Genomic DNA, 17,879 nt, shown 5'->3' on the forward strand with positions numbered 1-17,879 from the left:
GGCCTCAAGGCCAGGAGGGGGTGTGGGGGTGAGGAACGATCGTCAGAACCATAGAGTACTCCGCCAGCCTCACAGAGGAAGAGAGAGGGGCCTCCAAATGCCCGGGTGCTAGAGGCGGCTGGGCCGGAGGCGGTCGCACAAAAGGAGTCACGGGAGGCGACTCCAGCCGCTGGTCGACCATAGAGGTGAGGCTCCCGCCCGCGCAGGGCCGGGAGGTAAGCGAGCGGCAGCGGGGCGGGAATTAGTAGGGAGTGCGGGTGGAGCAGGCCGGAGGCAAAAGTTTCTCGAGCACCAGGGTGAGGGGTGGGCCTGGGCGGTGGGAGCGCTCGGGATAAGTGCTGGAGGGAGCACGGCGACGAGCGAGGCCCCGGCGCATCACATCAGCCGCCCCGGTGCCTCGGTCGCGTCACTGCCCTAGACCGCGCCCGGTTACCCGCTGCCTCTCCTTAGGACCATAAGCATGACGATGCTCCATCCTAAGCCTTGCAGGTTACAAAACGGCTTTCTCATTTGCTGGCACTTGTGATTCCCGCTCCCGCCCAACGATGTGGACGCTGTCTGTCATCGCCTCCACTTTACAGATAGAAAAGCTGAGGCCCCGAGAAGCGAGGGGACTGTATCTGTCCAAGGCCACGCGGTGAGTCAGAGCCCACAGGAAAGTGGAAACCGGGTGCCTTGGTCCCCAGGCTGGATCTCATCGTTTTCCCAGGCCTTCTCTCTGCCTTAATTTGTCCTTTCTCTTTCTCAGTACCCGTGCCCCGAGGATAAGTTCATTTCTTCTCTTGTGCCCACTTATGTCCCACCTCACTCCGCCTTCCAGCGACTCAATCTAAACGACACCGCGTCCTCCTTGGCTCCCCCCTAAGGCAAGTATACTGCCCGAGCTGGAAGACTCCCGAGAGCAGCGATGATAAGTGGAGGCTGTGGTTTCCAGAGAATCCTCTGAGGGCGGAAGTGCCCTGCCCTGCCACCTTCCGAATTTCCGTGATCTGAGGCTTTGAGTTGCCGAATCCTCAGCTGCAACCTGATTTCCTAACCCTAGGCCATTACTCGACCTCCATGACTCAATTTCATGAAATGATTACTGTCATTCTTATTAATTCTAGTTATTTAGCTTAGACTAATTTTAGCCGTGTATAACAAGATATGCAATTTACTTGATATTCATATCTCAGTTGTGTTCCAGTGTTCAATGTGGGGCCATAGTCAATTTGTTAGAAATTTCTCTAGGTGTGTTAACTTGTAAGGCATCACTGATTTGATATCTTAGTAGAAGCCTAAATTTGCTTTGATGCATTTCTGTGTCTGGAGTTCTTCACTAGAATTCCCTTATTTGTCTGACTTGCATAGACTGTTGTGGTTCAGTGAAGTGATAACATCAATAAACTCCACTCAGAAAGCTCCAAGTCTAGGGAGGGAGACTGATAGGTAAATGACAGTGCAGTGTGACACAGTTTCTGACAGAGCTATGTACAATGTGCCATTAGGACCTCAGAGAGAGAAACTTAGATGAAAGGTGTCCGGAAGCCATCCTAGTGGAAGTGACATTTGTGCAGATTCTTAAAGGATAGTTAGGAGTTGGTTAGCCAGACAAGAGAGATGGCAAAGGGGAGAAGGCCCATCAAGCCGAGAGAGGGATGTGTAAGGTTATGGAAGCAGAAGAGAAAGTGGTGAGTCTGGGGAATGGCAAATCAATGACAGGTTGAATCATCAGTTCAGAGATCTTTTGCGGAGAGAGGTGGAAGATGAATCTGGAGAGGTCAGCAGGGGCCAGATCATGAAGGAAGGGCTTTGAGCTAAGGAATAGTGAGATCATAAAATGTTAAGAGGGGAGGGGACCTCTGAGATCCCTTGGTCCCACGCAATTTTATTGCAGGTAAGAGAACTGAGACCCAGATTGCTTAGTAATTTGACCAGCATCACTTAGCTCCAAGAAACAGTCTTTAATATATTGGCTACAACTTCTTGTCTCTTTCCTATTTTGATCCCTATTAACATGTTTATGCTTTTTGTTCTAAACATTGTCATAAAAAGAAAATTTCTAGGTTAACTACGTATGGCATGCTGCCATGCAAAGAAATGTCTAATTGGGCAGGCACTGGGCTGTGCACCCACACCAAGTGGGAAGAAAGTGAGAGATCTAATTATATGTTGTTTGGTTTTTCTTCTGGTTGGATTATCAGCACGTAAGAGGACATAGCACACAAGTTGGTGGTGATGACAGACCCTGTGTTGGACTCACAGCCAGCCATCAGCACTGGGGAGATGGATGGACTGTGCCCTGAGCTATTGCTGATCCCCCGACCTCTCTCTAACCGTGGACTCCTAGAGCCTGTCCAGAGCCCCTGTCCTTCTGGGAACCCTCCACCTTTGCCTGCTGACCCAGGCTGCCTGCTGGTAGAAACCACAGCAACTGAAGAGGACACAGAGAACATGGAGATCATTGTGGAAGCAGTAGCTGGAAACCTGTCCCCAGGTGCTCCTGGAGAGACCCCAGGTACCAACACAGTTGCTAGCAGGCCAGTGAGGCAAGCAACCCTGAGTTTTTGTCTGTGCTGTGTTTGATCGTTGTATATAAGTATGATGAAGACACAAGGTAGCACCCTATGTTTATACTTAGAGATGTTGTAATTTGATTTGCAGTTGGTGAATGTTGATTGAAGTCTGGCGAGGTGGTGCACAACTTGTACCAAGCTCTTGGCAGTCTATCCCTGCGAGGGCTTCACATCTGCTAGGCGGTAACCCAGAAGGGAAGACCTTTCTGACACCTCTGCCCAGTCCTTACTCCTATAGTCCTCAAGGATTCTCTTCTCCATGTTGGCCCTCCCACCCAGGAACTGCAGCCAGGGATTAGGCAAAAGGCCCAGCCTCTCTCCACCACCCAGGGCTTGGCAGGGCTTCCTAGCAGTACTTCCCTGCTCTAGTTTCTTGCGGATAACATACTTACATCACCCAAGGCATGCCGTTAAGAGTGGGAGTTGAATAATTTATATTTACGTTAGAAGAAAGAGTCCTCCCTTTAATCTTCCCACATCTCAACTTCTTATTTTTAGGTAACTTCCCTGTTTTGTAACTGTTGTCTTCCAGCTACAGTTGTACCATTTTTCCTTGGTAGTGTACAAAGAATACTGGGAAAGATTAGCTAGTTTGATTGTATAATATTTCTAAACTTCGATGTGGTGAAAGAAATAATAAATAAATTAAAAAGGAACCTGGAAAAACATTTGCAATGTATAAAACATTTGCAATATATAAGAAAGAGTTAATGTCTTTAAAATTCAAAGAGCTCCACAATAAGAAAAAGAAACAGTATTTTTTTAGAAAGGGAGAAAAGAAATCTATGTGCAATTTACTAAAGAAGAAATGAAAATAGTTAATAACCATAAGTATATTTAATCTCACTAACACACAAATTCCAGTTTAACTATAAGATGCCATTATTGTTTCTCAACTTTGGCAGAAATTAAACAATTTTTATAAAACTAGTGTTGGTGAGGCTATGGGGGAAACAGACACTATCTTATAGTTTATAGAGTATAAATTAGCATAAGTTTTTGAAAGTCAATTTATCCATGAAACAAATTTTAAAAGACATGTACTCTGACCTAGTAGTTCCACTTCTAGGAATCTGTCCTATAGAAAGAGTCACACACATGCACAAGGATGCAGGAATAAGGATGTGTAGGGCAGCTTTATTTGTAGTGGTTGGAAACAACCCAGATATCTATCAGTAAGAGCAAAATTTCATTTTGATTTACCCATGCTCTGAAGTACCATGAACTGGACCAAAAAAATTAGGTAGATCTAAATGTCCTACTCATAGATAAAAATATCCTTGATATATAGCAAGTGAAAATAATTTTTTAAAATGCAAATATCCGGGGCTTCCCTGGTAGCACAGTGGTTAAGAATCCGCCTGCCATTGCAGGGGACACAGGTTCGAGCCCTGGTCTGGGAAGATCCCATGTGCTGCGGAGCAACTAAGCCCGTGTGCCACAACTACTGAGCCTGCACTCTAGAGTCCGAGAGCCACAACTACTGAAGCCAGTGCACCTAGAACCCATGCTCTGCAACAAGAGAAGCCACTGCAATAAGAAGCCTGCTCGCCGCAACTAGAGAAAGCCCACGCACAGCAACGAAGACCCAAAGCCAAAAATAAATAAGTAAATAAACTTTAAAAGAAAGCAAATTGCCAAAAAATGACCCCAAAAGGTCTGAAAGGATATAGACCAAATTATGTGTGTGAGGGTGGGAGGTGGTTATTCTTTATATAGTTGTGTTGTTGCACTGAATTTTTATTTAAACAAAAAAATAATAAAGAGAAAAAGAACCACCAGAATTAATGTAGGACAAACCTGGGCTCCACCATTAACAGGCATGGTGGCCTTAACCTTGCAGCATCCCAGGTCCCTCTTCTCATAGGGCAGTTGGAGGACCAAGCAAAAGTGTTTCCTAAGCCTTTCTTTGTCAAGGTCCTGCCAGTTGCTTAAGAAATGGCAGCAAGTGGAGCAACTAGACCCATGCGCCACAATTCCTGAGCCTGTGCTGTAGAGCCCGCAAGCCACAACTACTGAGGCCCACGCACCTGGAGCCTGTGTTCCGCAACAAGAGAAGCCACCACAATGAGAAGCCCACATACCGCAACAAAGAGTGGACCCCGCTTGCTGCAACTAGAGAAAGCCCGAGCGCAGCAACGAAGACCCAATGCAGGCAAAAATAAATAAATAAATTGATTTAAAAAATAAAAATTATCAAAAAAAAAAAAAGAAATGGCAGCAATTATTATGAATGTGATCTGGCTCATCTCAGAAAGGATGTCCTCCATTTTATGAATTACTGTGCCTTTGAAAATCTCTTTACAGGATATAAAATAACGCTTTGTCATGTATATTGCAGATATTTTCCTCAGATTATCATTTGCTTCTTTTGGAAGTTTCTAATTTTTTATTTGGGCAAAACATATCGCCTTTTCTTAATGCTTTCTGGATTTGGTTAATACGTGTTACATTCACTTCACAAATATTTATGAAGTACCTACTTTGTGCCAAGTATTGTGCAAGATACTGGGAATCCAAACACACGTGCAGGATAGACCATCTTTGACCTTAGGGGGCTTTGAAAATCAGACTTAAGGTGTAGAATCAGACTTAAGTCCATCTCCATTCCATGAGTGTTAAAAGATTCACCTACATTTTCTACTGGTAACTAACTCCTCTGAGTCTTGTTCTGTCTGATTCTGTGCCTTTCTCTGTCGGTCCTCTGCCTGCAGGTGTCCTGGTAAAGGTGGTGGAGGTGTACTTCTGTGAGCGCTGTGAGCAGAGCTTCGCAGAGCCCACTCTGCTGTCCCTGCACCAGTGCACTGAGACCGTTATACAGCCTGTGCAGGGCCTTGCTAGCCCCCCCTGCTCTGTAGAGCTGCCCCCCAGCAACTTCACTCTCCCTGGCCCTCTGCAGGGCCAGAGCCCACCAGATAGCCCCCTGCCATGCCCTGTGTGTAGACAGGAGTTTGCCCAGCCCCAGGCCCTGAAGAGCCACTTCAAGATTCACCGGGGCACTCCAGATGCCTTCTCCTGCCCAGAGTCTGGCTGTGTGTTCTCTGCTCAAGATCGCAAGGGTCTACAGCACCACCTGAGGCAGACCCACAGAGCGCTTCCCGTGCCCTGTTCTTTCCGGGGCTGCCCCCTGCTCTTCGGGAGCCAGCAGGGCATGGAGCTGCACCGGCAGGGCCATTACCCTTTCCACTGCAACCACTGCAGCTTCGTGGGCTCCAACATCAAACTCTTCCGGCAGCATCAGCGGAGTCACGGGGCCGGGACACAGGGAGAACTGTCTGCTGTTCAGGGTCTTCCATCGCAGGAGCTGCTGCCAGGTATGAGGCCAAGGACCCAGCAGTATCCTGCCTGGATTGCAGCTGCAATTGGTCTGTAGCAGAGGCAGTTGTTACTAATGCCATGAATGTAAGCCTGAATTGAAGAGAATCCGGGGTAGTGGCTCAGGAGGACGGGATTATCAGCTGACGTGGGAAGGCATCTAGACACCCCGGACCAGGCAGAAAATATGGGACAAAGAGGAAGTCTTTGTCCATGACAATGAATGAAGTTTGGCTTAAGCTACACTGTGGCCTTGAAGTTACTTAACCAATGTCTCTTCTGATCCATTTCAGAACTTTCTGAGGGCAGAAGCTAAACTGCCCATCAGTGGCTGTAGCCATTGGTAGAATGCCTGTAGACTCCCTGTTAGAGCAAGTGGTATTGGGCAGGAGAAGCTGGGGTTATTTTAAAAAGAAACCCTCAAGGGAGGTGGTGCTTCAATGATTCTTATTCCTCTTGGTCTCAAAAAGAGTGTGGGGTGAGCAGAGGAGCAAGAAGAAATAGAGAAGCCAGGCCAGGAGAGGCCAGGCTCGCTAAGACTGATTTGTGCTCTGGTACAAAGAGAAGATTCCTCTTTCCTGGGAAAAAGTCATACATCTTTGCCTTACTGAGGCAGCTGCCTCTAACTGAGGGAGAGAAGGAATGGATTTGCGAGCACAGGATGTGATCCTGAATTGCTGAGTTGGGTTTCTCAGTAGAAGTTTAGAGGTCAGGGATGTCCGCCCACACTGAGCCACCAGCCGTTAACCTTGGGGACCTGAGCCAGGGAAGTACAGACTAGTCCGCCCATTCTCTACCTCTCTGCCCCCTCCCCCCACTGAAGTGACCTCAAAGATCTTGCCTTCAAGGGGTCCGAGGTTGGTGTTATCTGAGGTTTGATTTACTTCAGACTGGAGCATCACTGACAGCTTAGCTCCTGGTCTTCCTATCCCTGTCTTGTGTGGGAGTAAATTAATATACTTAGAACCCCGGATTCCCTTATGCTAAATGGTGGGAGGTGAGAAGTACAGGCACTCAGCCCTGCATTGGCTCCTCTAGTCATCAATCTCTTTGCATCTTCAGCTCTCAGAGTGTCCCCAGGAGAGGGAGAGCCTTCAGAGGAAGTAGGAGCACCCTTGCCTGGGCAGGAGTCAGCTGAAGAGGAGGAAATAGAGCAAGAAGAGGACAGTGGCAGCCAGAACTCCCAGAAAGCCCTGGAGAAAGGCCAGGGGGCTCAGCGGTTGGAGGGTAATGATGTGATGGGGCTTGAACCTCCTGGTGGTGGGGAGGAACGGACTGTGGGGGGCGTGGTATTGAGGCTCTGGGGTTTGGTTTCCTGAGTTTTGGTTCAGATCCTTCCGTTCCTAACATTCCACTTTGACATGTCTAGTGGGAAAGTGATAAATGGGCACAGACCCTGGTGACACAGGGTAAGAGTAAATAGAGTTTGCTCTCGGGGCTGGTTTTCCCCAGGCAGAAAGCTCTTTTGTGAGGAGGGGGAGGGTGATATTCATATTATGAAGATGCCAGGGGTTTTTGACTGGCAGCCTGTCTTGTCTGACATTGAGCCCCCTAAGGTTGTTTTTCTGAATCCTTGCTTCCCAGTTTACCGTCTGAGGAGAGCAGCATTTGAAACCCATCCCACAGGGAGCATACTTACCCATCAGGTGACCAGGAAGGATCTGATTATATTTATTATCAGCTCTCTATGTCCCCAGGGTTCAGAAGTAGGAGTACTTTACCTTCTCTTCCCTCTGCTCACTCCCTGTGGGGTTCTTTTCCTTCCAACCAACCCTACTGATTCTTCCGCCTGCCCTCCGGGTCAAGGACAGGAAGAACAAGAATGCTCCGTCAAGATTCTTCTTTTGAGCCTTTCTAGATAAAAGCTCAAGAATAGTGGGTGGCGGGGTGAAGCACTTCTTAAAGGTCACAGCAAGGTCAGAGAAGTCCTTGTGATTTTGTTTCTCTAAATACTAGAATGACTTCTCTGTTCTTTGAGGCTACAAAGTTTGAGATGCTATTGTTTGGTTTCTTAGAAAGAAAGGAACAAGGCCATGCATGCATGCATAATTTGTCTGGGCAAATTGTGGTTCTCCCATTAACTGGCCAGCCCCTGACCTATCGAAGAATCTCACTCTTAACCCTCCCTGCCTTTCCCTCTCCCAGGAGCTGTGGCTTCTGGCACCGAGTCCCTCTTCAAGACCCACATGTGTCCAGAATGCAAGCGCTGCTTCAAGAAGCGGACCCATCTGGTGGAGCACCTACACCTCCACTTCCCAGACCCCAGTCTCCAGTGCCCCAACTGCCAAAAGTTCTTCACCAGTAAGAGCAAGCTCAAGACCCACCTGCTGCGGGAGCTGGGCCAAAAGGCCCACCGCTGCCCACTGTGCCACTACAGTGCAGTGGAGAGGAATGCCCTCAACCGCCACATGGCCAGCATGCATGAGGATATTTCCAACTTCTACTCAGATACCTATGCCTGTCCTGTCTGCCGGGAGGAGTTCCGCCTCAGCCAGGCCCTTAAGGAGCACCTCAAGAGCCACACCGCAGCAGCTGCGGCCGAGCCGCTGCCCCTTCGCTGCTTTCAGGAGGGCTGTAGCTACACGGCCCCCGACCGCAAGGCCTTCGTAAAGCATCTGAAGGAGACCCACGGTGTGCGGGCCGTGGAGTGCCGCCATCACTCGTGTCCCATGCTCTTCGCCACAGCAGAAGCCATGGAGGCCCACCACAAAAGCCACTATGCCTTCCACTGCCCCCACTGTGACTTCGCCTGCTCCAACAAGCACCTGTTCCGTAAACATAAGAAGCAGGGCCACCCTGGCAGTGAAGAGCTGCGCTGCACCTTCTGCCCCTTTGCCACCTTCAACCCGGTGGCCTACCAGGACCACGTGGGCAAGATGCATGCTCACGAGAAGATCCATCAGTGCCCTGAGTGCAGCTTTGCTACTGCCCACAAGAGGGTGCTTATCCGCCACATGCTGCTGCATACCGGTGAGATGGCTCCACCCTTCCCACCGTGTAATAGTGGTGATGATGGCAAACGGGAGCGTTTACTGTGTGCCAGACACCCAGAGGGCTCTGCGTACATTGCGTAGGACTCATCTGACCTAGTGTTCCTAGAGATAAATCTAGTATTTGCAGTTTACAAATAAGCCTTGAGCGTCACTCAGCAAGTAAAGTGGTCGGGCTAGGATTTGCGGCAGGTGAGATCTTTTTAGTTGAGGCATATGAGATCTTTTAGTTGCGGGATGCGGGATCTAGTTCCCGACCAGGGATCGAATCCAGGCCCCCTGCAGGGAGTGCAGAGTCTTTACTGGACCACCAGGGAAGTCCCGTGCCTCACCTTTAAAGCCCTGTCGGGTTCTGCCCACCCCTAATCGGGCATGGGTGGGTCAACACCCAGCCTGTTAAAGCAAAGAAACCCAGACCAGGACAGATACCTTCCTTTGCAGTTCAAGTTTTGTGATGTGCTATGAGAGATAGTGGGTGAGGGAACTGAGCCATCCATATATATTATAGCCTTGAAAGCCGTGACACTGAAACATGATCACGTCTGGTGACCTGAAAGTTGCGGGGTTTTCAACTCAGGCTCTTAACTGGTTACCAGCATTACTGATGCTTTGAGTAAAAACCAAACCTGGCTTCCTGCTATAGCATCTTCCCATTTGTGATCTCTATGTAAGCATTGGTGGATTGACAAGACATTAAAAAATCTCATCGAAGATTCTTTAGTTTGGGAGGACAGTTTTTAGGCAGCTTGTGGCAAAGCCATTGTTGTTTCCATTAAACAGTTCATTTCTATACAGGCTTTAGTCACAAAATCTCATTTTTCTGAGGCTTCTTAAAATCTCACATCTATACAGGCATACTTTTTTTTTATTTCACTTTATTGTTCTTAGCAGATACTGTGTTGTTTTCTAAATCGAAGGTTTGTGGCAACCCTGCATTGTCAGGTGATAGTTAGCATTTTTTAGCAATAAAGTATTTTTTAAATTAAGGTACGTACACTGTTTTGTTAGAATGTTATTGCACACTTAATAGACTACCGTGCAATGTGTGAACATAACTTTTACGTGTACTGGGAAACCAAAAAATTTGTGGGACTTGCTTTCTTGCGATATTTGCTTTATTGTGGTGGTCTGGAACTGAACTCACCATCTCTCTGAGGTATGCTTGTGTAGTGCTTTATAGTTTTTTCATATATATTATCTCATTTAATCCATAATAACGATCTTGTAAGAAAGGCAGGTAAAGATGAGAAACGCTGAACATTTAAATGGCCTGTTTCAGGATCACACAGCTGGTATCAGAAGCAGAGCCAGAACACCACGTTGCTTGCCTTTCACCATAAGGAGAGGGGCTGAGTGGGTGGGCAGGGATAACAGGGAATGGTCCTGAAAGAACATGGCCCCAGCCTCACCTGTTAGCGCTAGGTCTCAACCAACATACAGGGACAGGTCGTCACTGAGCCCTTTAATCTTCATATCAGCCATGTGAGGTCAGTATTTTTGTTGCCCCCTTTTTGGAGACCAGGAAACTTAGACTTAGAGGGGTTAAGTGACCTGCCCGAGGACACACAGTAGTAAACTGGGATTTGAACCACTGCCTAATAGCTCTATGGTTTCTCTGTGCCTCAGCTTCTTCGTCTGTAAAATGGGATAATAAAGGGCTGTTGTGAGGATTCAGTAAGAGAAGGCATTTTTATAAAGTGCTCAGAAAGGTGCCTGGCACGTAGTGAGCACAGTGTAAATGTCGGCTATTAATATAGTTATTACTGTGTTGGACTCCGGAGTCAGAGTTGTTAACCACTGTGTTGTATTGCCTAATTTTTTCTCCTCCTCTTCCACAAAACTGGAACGAATTGGGCTAAGTGGAGCAGTTGGCCACTAGTGCCAATAAGCTGTATAACAAATCCAGAATGGACTTTGAAGCTACTTTTGAAAAGCTAGGTCTTCACTTTCCCCCTACCTTCCTTGGCGTTAGGGTGGAAGAGTGGTCGTCCCAGAGGGCTGTGAGGCAGCATTAACTTTTGCAAATAGCACCTCAGCTTCCACTCCTGCTGGGCATCAGGGCGAGCCTGCTGGGGAGGACGGTCTGTCCTCCCCCTGCTGGGGAGGACGGTCTCCCTCGGTCCGTGTCTGACTTGTGTTCTCTCCCCGCTCACCCCCATCCCCACAGGCGAGAAGCCGCACAAGTGTGAGCTGTGTGACTTCACGTGTCGAGACGTGAGCTACCTGTCCAAGCACATGCTGACCCACTCTAACACCAAGGATTACATGTGCACCGAATGCGGCTACGTCACCAAGTGGAAGCACTACCTCAGCGTGCACATGCGGAAACACGCGGGCGACCTCAGGTATGAGCACACGCGTGCCTCCCTCCCTAACCCAATGACCTGGAGCTAAGCTAGCCGCCTCTCAAAGTCAGCTTCTGGCCCCATCTCTCTTCTGGCCCCAGAGAGACTCCTCCGCATGGCCCTCTGCTCCTGTCATCTCGGCTCTGCTGCCTCTAGCTGACCTCTGCCTGTGGCCTAGTGTGCACTGTGTGAGCTCTCTGAGCTCAGGGAAGGGGGTGTAGACCCAGAGTAGAGGCCCAGAGACTAAGGTGTCATTTGAGTTCTGAGTCCAGTCCTGGTGAAGTAGATGGGCTACGCCTGTGGCTCCAATGCTGACCACATCCAAATCCAGGCAAGTTCCCCTCTGACCTGTGGGCACAGCTGGCTAGGGGGTTTCTCCGTGGCTTTCACGTCTCCGTGGGGGAGTGGGATCTAGGCACAGAAACCTGCCCCGTGGGGCTGTAGCCATGTCAGCTCCTCAGAAGTCCACAGAGGTTGACTGATTCATGATACCCTCCCGTTAGGAAGCAGTGTAGAGTAGGGGGTAGAACACAAGCCCTGAAGCTAGACCGTCTGCCCTTCACTTCCTTTGTAACTCGAGGCAAGTTACTAACTTCTGTACCTTAGTCTCCTCACTAAGACGATTAAATTAGATGATGCATGTACAACACTGAGTGTAGAGCTTGGCCCATAGTAGGTATTTATACAGTTTCTGGTAGTTGCTGTGATTAATTTATGATTGTGATTTTTCCCTCCTCACCAGATACCAGTGCAACCAGTGCTCCTATCGCTGCCACCGGGCTGATCAGCTGAGCAGCCACAAGCTGCGGCACCAGGGCAAGTCCCTGATGTGCGAGGTGTGCGCCTTCGCTTGCAAGCGGAAGTACGAGCTGCAGAAGCACATGGCTGCCCAGCACCACCCCGGCACGGCCGCCCCACTCTACCCCTGCCGCTATTGCAGCTACCAGAGCCGCCACAAGCAGGCCCTGCTGAGCCATGAGAACTGCAAGCACACCCGCCTCCGAGAGTTCCACTGTGCCCTCTGCGACTATCGCACCTTCAGCAACACCGCCCTCTTCTTCCACAAGCGCAAAGCCCACGGCTACGTGCCCGGGGACCAGGTCTGGCAGCTTCGCCATGCCAGCCAGGAGCCAGAGGGAGCCGGGCAGTGCCCAACACCCCCACCAGACTCAGAGCCCTCAAGTCAGCTGTCTGCCCAGCCTGAGGGGCCAGACCATGACCCAGGGACGGTGGTGGACCCCGGCTTGGATCAGGCCCCGCCAGAGACCAGTGAGGAGGACAGTGCTGGGAAACAGGACGGCGGTGAGGTTCCCCAGGGGCATGACCTAGTTGGCAGCCCCAGTCCGGCGGAGGTAGATGAGGGAGGCTGCACGCTACACCTAGAGGCCCTGGGAGTGGAGCTGGAGCCTGTGGCCAACCCGCCCCTTGAGGAGATCACCGAAACAGCTCCTGTGGAGTTCAGTGCCCTGGATCCCTCAGGGCCTCTGAGACTGGAAGGGCCAGATGGAACTTTGACAGAGCTGTCTACCTTTGAAGGTGCTGGAGCTTCCGGCTTGGGTGCTGAAGAGTCCATTCTGGAAAAGCCGGTCTCTGAGCCCCCTATAAATCCCCCTTCCTCAGAGGAGCCCCCTAACAGCTGGGTGGGAACCTTCAAGGCAAATCCACCCACTGAGACAGCACCCCTGCCCCAGTTCCCTGAATCAGAGTCATTACTCAAGGCCCTAAGGAGGCAGGACAAAGAACAGGCAGAGGCGCTGGTGCTGGAGGGGCGGGTTCAGATGGTAGTGATACAGGGAGAGGGGCGGGCTTTCCGCTGCCCACACTGCCCTTTCATCACCCGCCGGGAGAAGACCCTGAGTCTGCACTCCAGGACTGGGTGCCAGGGCCACCGAGAGCCCCTCCTCTGCCCTGAGTGTGGAACCAGCTTCAAGCAACAGCGTGGCCTCAGCACCCATCTGCTGAAGAAGTGCCCTGTCCTCCTCAGAAAGAACAAGGGCTTGCCCAGACCAGATCCACCCATCCCTCTGCATCCTCGGCCCCCGGGCACACCGGCCTCAGAGGATGCAGCAGGTGGGAAGCCCCCACCTGCACCATTAGAAGTAGAGATCATGCTCCCAAAAGATGCTCCTTCCAAGCTTCCTGGGGAGCCAGAAAACATAGAGGAGCCTGTTGCCACACTCTCCGGCTCCACAGTCCCTCCTGCAGAAGACTCCTCGCCCACAGAGGCCCCTGAGAAGTTCCACTTTGAGCAGGGCAAGTTTCACTGCAACTCATGCATGTTCCTTTGCTCTCGGCTTTCCTCCATTACCTCTCACGTGGCTGAAGGCTGCCGGGGCGGACGTGGCGGGGGAGGAAAGCGAGGCGCCTCCCAGACCCAGCCTGTTGTGTCCCTGCTGAGCAGCAGGGACTCTGCTCCCCTGAGCAGTGGGAGTGCAGAGCGCAGCCCTGGTGATGGGAATGCAGCTCTGGTTCCAAAGCAGAAGGGGGCTCGCTTCTCCTGCCCCACGTGTCCCTTCAGCTGCCAGCAGGAGCGGGCCCTGAGGACTCACCAGGCCCGGGGCTGCCCCCTTGAGCAGTCTGGAGAGCTGCGCTGTGGCCTCTGCCCATTCACCGCTCCTGCTGCTGCTGCCCTGAGGCTCCACCAGAAGCGGAGGCACCCTGCCGCAGCCCATGGCCCCCGGCCCCCTCTTCAGTGTGGGGACTGCGGCTTCACCTGTAAACAGAGCCGGTGCCTACAGCAGCACCGGCGGCTGAAGCATGAGGGGGTGAAGCCACATCAGTGCCCTTTCTGTGACTTTTCCACCACCAGACGGTACCGGTTAGAGGCTCACCAGTCCCGACACACAGGTGTTGGCCGCATCCCCTGCAGCTCCTGTCCCCAGACATTTGGTACCAACTCAAAACTGCGCTTGCACCGGTTGAGGGTACACGACAAAACACCCACCCACTTCTGTCCACTCTGTGACTATAGTGGCTACCTTCGCCATGACATCACTCGCCACATTAACAGTTGCCACCAGGGCACCCCAGCCTTTGCCTGCCCCCAGTGTGAGGCCCAGTTCAGCTCCGAGACAGCACTCAAACAGCATGCTCTGCGCCGGCATCCCGAGCCTACGCCCCCTGTCCCTGGCTCTCCCACGGAGGCCACTGAGGGCCCCCTGCACTGCTCCCGCTGTGGGCTACTGTGCCCCAGCCCTGCCAGCCTGCGAGGGCACACCCGGAAACAGCACCCACGGCTCGAATGTGGGGCCTGTCAGGAGGCCTTCCCCAGCCGGCCGGCATTGGACGAGCACCGAAGGCAGCAGCATTTCAGCCACCGCTGCCAGCTCTGTGACTTTGCTGCCCGGGAACGGGTGGGCCTGGTGAAGCACTACTTGGAACAGCACGAGGAGACTTCAGCAGCGGCATCCTCAGCTGGGGATGCTGGCCAGCCCCCTCTGCGCTGCCCTTTTTGTGACTTTGCGTGCCGCCATCAGCTGGTGCTAGATCACCACGTGAAAGGGCACGGGGGCACCCGGCTCTACAAGTGCACTGACTGTGCTTACAGCACCAAGAACCGGCAAAAGATCACCTGGCACAGCCGCGTCCACACTGGGGAAAAGCCCTACCACTGTCACCTCTGTCCCTATGCCTGTGCTGACCCCTCTCGCCTCAAGGTAAGGTCAGGGGCTAGGGGGTCTGGGAATGGAAGGAATGCAGGTTGCGGAGTTAAACTACCTGGGTTCTTTAATCCTGACTCTTCTGAAAATTAGCTCTGTGACTTTGGTCAAGTCCCTTAACTTCTCCAAACCTCAGATTCCTCATCTGTGAAGAGGGGATAATACTTCATAGGGTTGCTACAGAGATAAAATTCCAAAATACATGCTTGGCATGTGATAAAGGCGTGTAATAGGTTGTAGATAACCTAGATAACAGCTGACATTTACTGAGTACTTACACCGTGTGGGACACTAATTTTAATCCTTTCAAAAATATGAGATATACTTTTACTGTTTCCCGTTTTCCAGATTAATAAACTGAGAATTAGGGGTAAGGTTGCCCAAAGACACAGCTGATAAGTGGCAGAGGTGAGATAGGGCAGACCTGGGGTCGGCCGAATGGGTTCGGGTTGCGTCAGTGACTGGCCTTGGAGACCTGATTGGCAGTGGGGGAGAATGGGTAGGATTGGTGCAGGGAACAGGATTATCTGCCAACAGTTTCTCTGCCTGCTTGCTCTATTTCCACATCCAGTGAGTACCAAAGGGTACACATTTTCTGGGTGTGCTCTTTGCTCTTCCCTCCTCCAGTACCATATGCGGATTCACAAGGAGGAGCGGAAGTATCTGTGCCCTGACTGTGGCTACAAGTGCAAGTGGGTCAACCAGCTCAAGTACCACATGACCAAGCACACAGGTGAGTCTGCATGGTTTTGACAGGCCTGAGGGGTTCCCCTGTGCCCTAGCACACCCAGCCTCCCTGAGGTGGTGTATGTCCTTACTCAGATTTGGGGTGTACAGCTGTTTTCACATCAAGGGTAGTAGGTAGACTGAAAAGCCAGAATAGCTTCCCAACCCACTGAAAGCCTATCAGAATCAGGAGAGAGGTGAACCTGAGAGTCTGGACATGTGTACTTTGCGAAAGCTTCCCGGGGTATTATGGCACAAGGTCATCCACCTCCGGTTGAGGACCTCCAACTCAAACATGAGTGACTGAGCAGGTCTGCCTGGTCCCTACAGAGACAGGATGGAACTATCATGAGTGAGGAGGAGAAAGTAGAGGGTTCAGCTGTTATTTGTTTATTTATTTATTTATTTTGGCTGAGTTGGGTCTTTATTGCTGCACACAGGCTTTCTCTAGTTGCAGCGAGCAGCGGCTACTCTTCGTTGCGGTGCGAGGGCTTCTCATTGTGGTGGCTTCTCGTCTTGCGGAGCGTGGGCTCTAGGCGTGGGCTCAGAAGTTGTGGCTTATGGGCTCCAGAGCGCAGGCTCAGTAGTTGTGGCGCATGGGCTTAGTTGCTCCACGGCATGTGGGATCTTCCCGGACCAGGGCTTGAACCTGTGTCCCCTGCATTGGCAGGGGGATTTTTAACCACTGCGCCACCAGGGAAGTCTCTCACCTGTTTTTGTTTTGTTTTGTTTTGTTTTGTTTTTTTTAAAGAATGAAAGAATCAGAGGCCCCATACAGTATTACCAAGATGACTGTGGGCTTTTTTTTTTTTTTAAGAAGATGTTGGGGGTAGGAGTTTATTAATTAATTAATTTATTTTTGCTGTGTTGGGTCTTCATTTCTGTGCAAGGGCTTTCTCTAGTTGTGGCAAGCGGGGGCCACTCTTCATTGCGGTGCGCGGGCCTCTTACTATCGCGGCCTCTCTTGTTGGGGAGCACAGGTTCCAGATGTGCAGGCTCAGTAGTTGTGGCTCACGGGCCTAGTTGCTCTGCGGCATGTGGGATCCACCCAGACCAGGGCTCGAACCCCTGTCCCCTGCATTAGCAGGGAGATTCTCAACCACTGCGCCACCAGGGAAGCCCCCCTCACCTGTTTTAACTTGTCCTTTTTTTTTCTCCTGGGTAAAGTCCATGAACCACAGGTTCTCAGAGAAGGGTTAATGATGGTGTGCCTGTGATTGTTGCATATGCCCCCCACCAAGTAAAGGAATTAACCAGATGCATTTCAAGGCCCTCTGCCTCTACCCCTTCTTTTGCCTCTCCCGCTTCCCTCTTAAGCATTTTCTTTTACTTCTTGTGTTGAACAAGGGATCCATTTCAATGGATTCCCAATTCCATGAGTACTCCATGACCAAAAAGGGGTTGGAGTTCCCCATGTAGAAACCCTGTCATATTTGAGTATTTATTGCTGTCAGTTGGCTACTTAGGGGTCCAGTTAGTTACCGGCATCCATCGAGCACCCACTGTATACAAGGGGCTATGTTGGGAATAGGACACACCAATGTCAGACAGGATTGGAACATTCCAAAGACATGGTCCTTAGGTTGCTGCTTGTGTTCCTTATGTCCCAGGATCACAGTGACTCCTCTGGTCCACTGATCCTTGTTCCACCTCCTTCAGTGGTGATGTGTTCCCTGTCCTTGCCCTGTCCTACAGGACTGAAGCCATACCAGTGTCCCGAGTGTGAGTACTGCACGAACAGGGCCGACGCACTGCGCGTGCACCAGGAGACGCGGCACCGGGAAGCACGGGCCTTCATGTGTGAGCAGTGCGGCAAGGCCTTCAAGACACGCTTCCTGCTGCGCACCCACCTCCGCAAGCACAGCGAGGCCAAGCCCTACGTGTGCAACGTGTGCCACCGTGCTTTCCGCTGGGCCGCTGGCCTGCGCCATCACGCCCTCACCCACACTGACCGCCACCCTTTCTTCTGCCGTCTCTGCAGCTACAAGGCCAAGCAGAAATTTCAGGTGGTCAAGCATGTGCGCAGGCACCACCCTGACCAGGCTGACCCAAACCAAGGCGTGGGCAAGGACCCCACCACGCCCACGGTGCACCTACATGACGTGCAGTTGGAGGATCCCGGCCCCCCTGCTCCTGCTGCTCCCCCCACTGGACCTGAGGGCTGAGGGCCTCCCCCACCGCCCGACAAGAAGAGGGTGTGGGCCCAGGTGTGCAGACTGGACCCAGGGCTAGCCTGAGGAGCTCAGGGCCAGAGGAAAGGCTTGGCTTCAGGGTGTCAGAGAGGCTGGA

General features: G+C 51.3%; 1 protein-coding gene across 4 annotated transcripts; it reads left to right on the top strand.

Annotated features, from left to right (window-relative positions):
- Nucleotide 1: 1 nt before the first annotated feature.
- ZNF142 (zinc finger protein 142) lies at nt 2–17,769 on the top strand. 4 transcript variants are annotated; one of them, XM_082658405.1, is made up of 11 exons: nt 2–185; nt 482–637; nt 749–866; nt 2,184–2,497; nt 5,270–5,869; nt 6,933–7,097; nt 8,016–8,840; nt 11,028–11,205; nt 11,948–14,861; nt 15,492–15,597; nt 17,286–17,769. In XM_082658405.1, exons 4-11 carry the CDS (start codon nt 2,218–2,220, stop codon nt 17,753–17,755), a joined length of 5,538 nt encoding a protein of 1,845 aa, XP_082514531.1. In that variant the 5' UTR covers nt 2–185; nt 482–637; nt 749–866; nt 2,184–2,217; the 3' UTR covers nt 17,756–17,769. The 4 variants fall into 4 exon arrangements, with proteins under 4 accessions (XP_082514531.1, XP_082514530.1, XP_082514533.1 ...); XM_082658404.1 differs by having other exon boundaries at nt 137–215; XM_082658407.1 differs by having other exon boundaries at nt 175–215; nt 490–637.
- Nucleotides 17,770–17,879: the final 110 nt, after the last annotated feature.

Source organism: Grampus griseus (assembly GCF_964374135.1).
Source record: "Grampus griseus genome assembly, chromosome: 7".
NCBI lineage: Eukaryota > Metazoa > Chordata > Mammalia > Artiodactyla > Delphinidae > Grampus > Grampus griseus.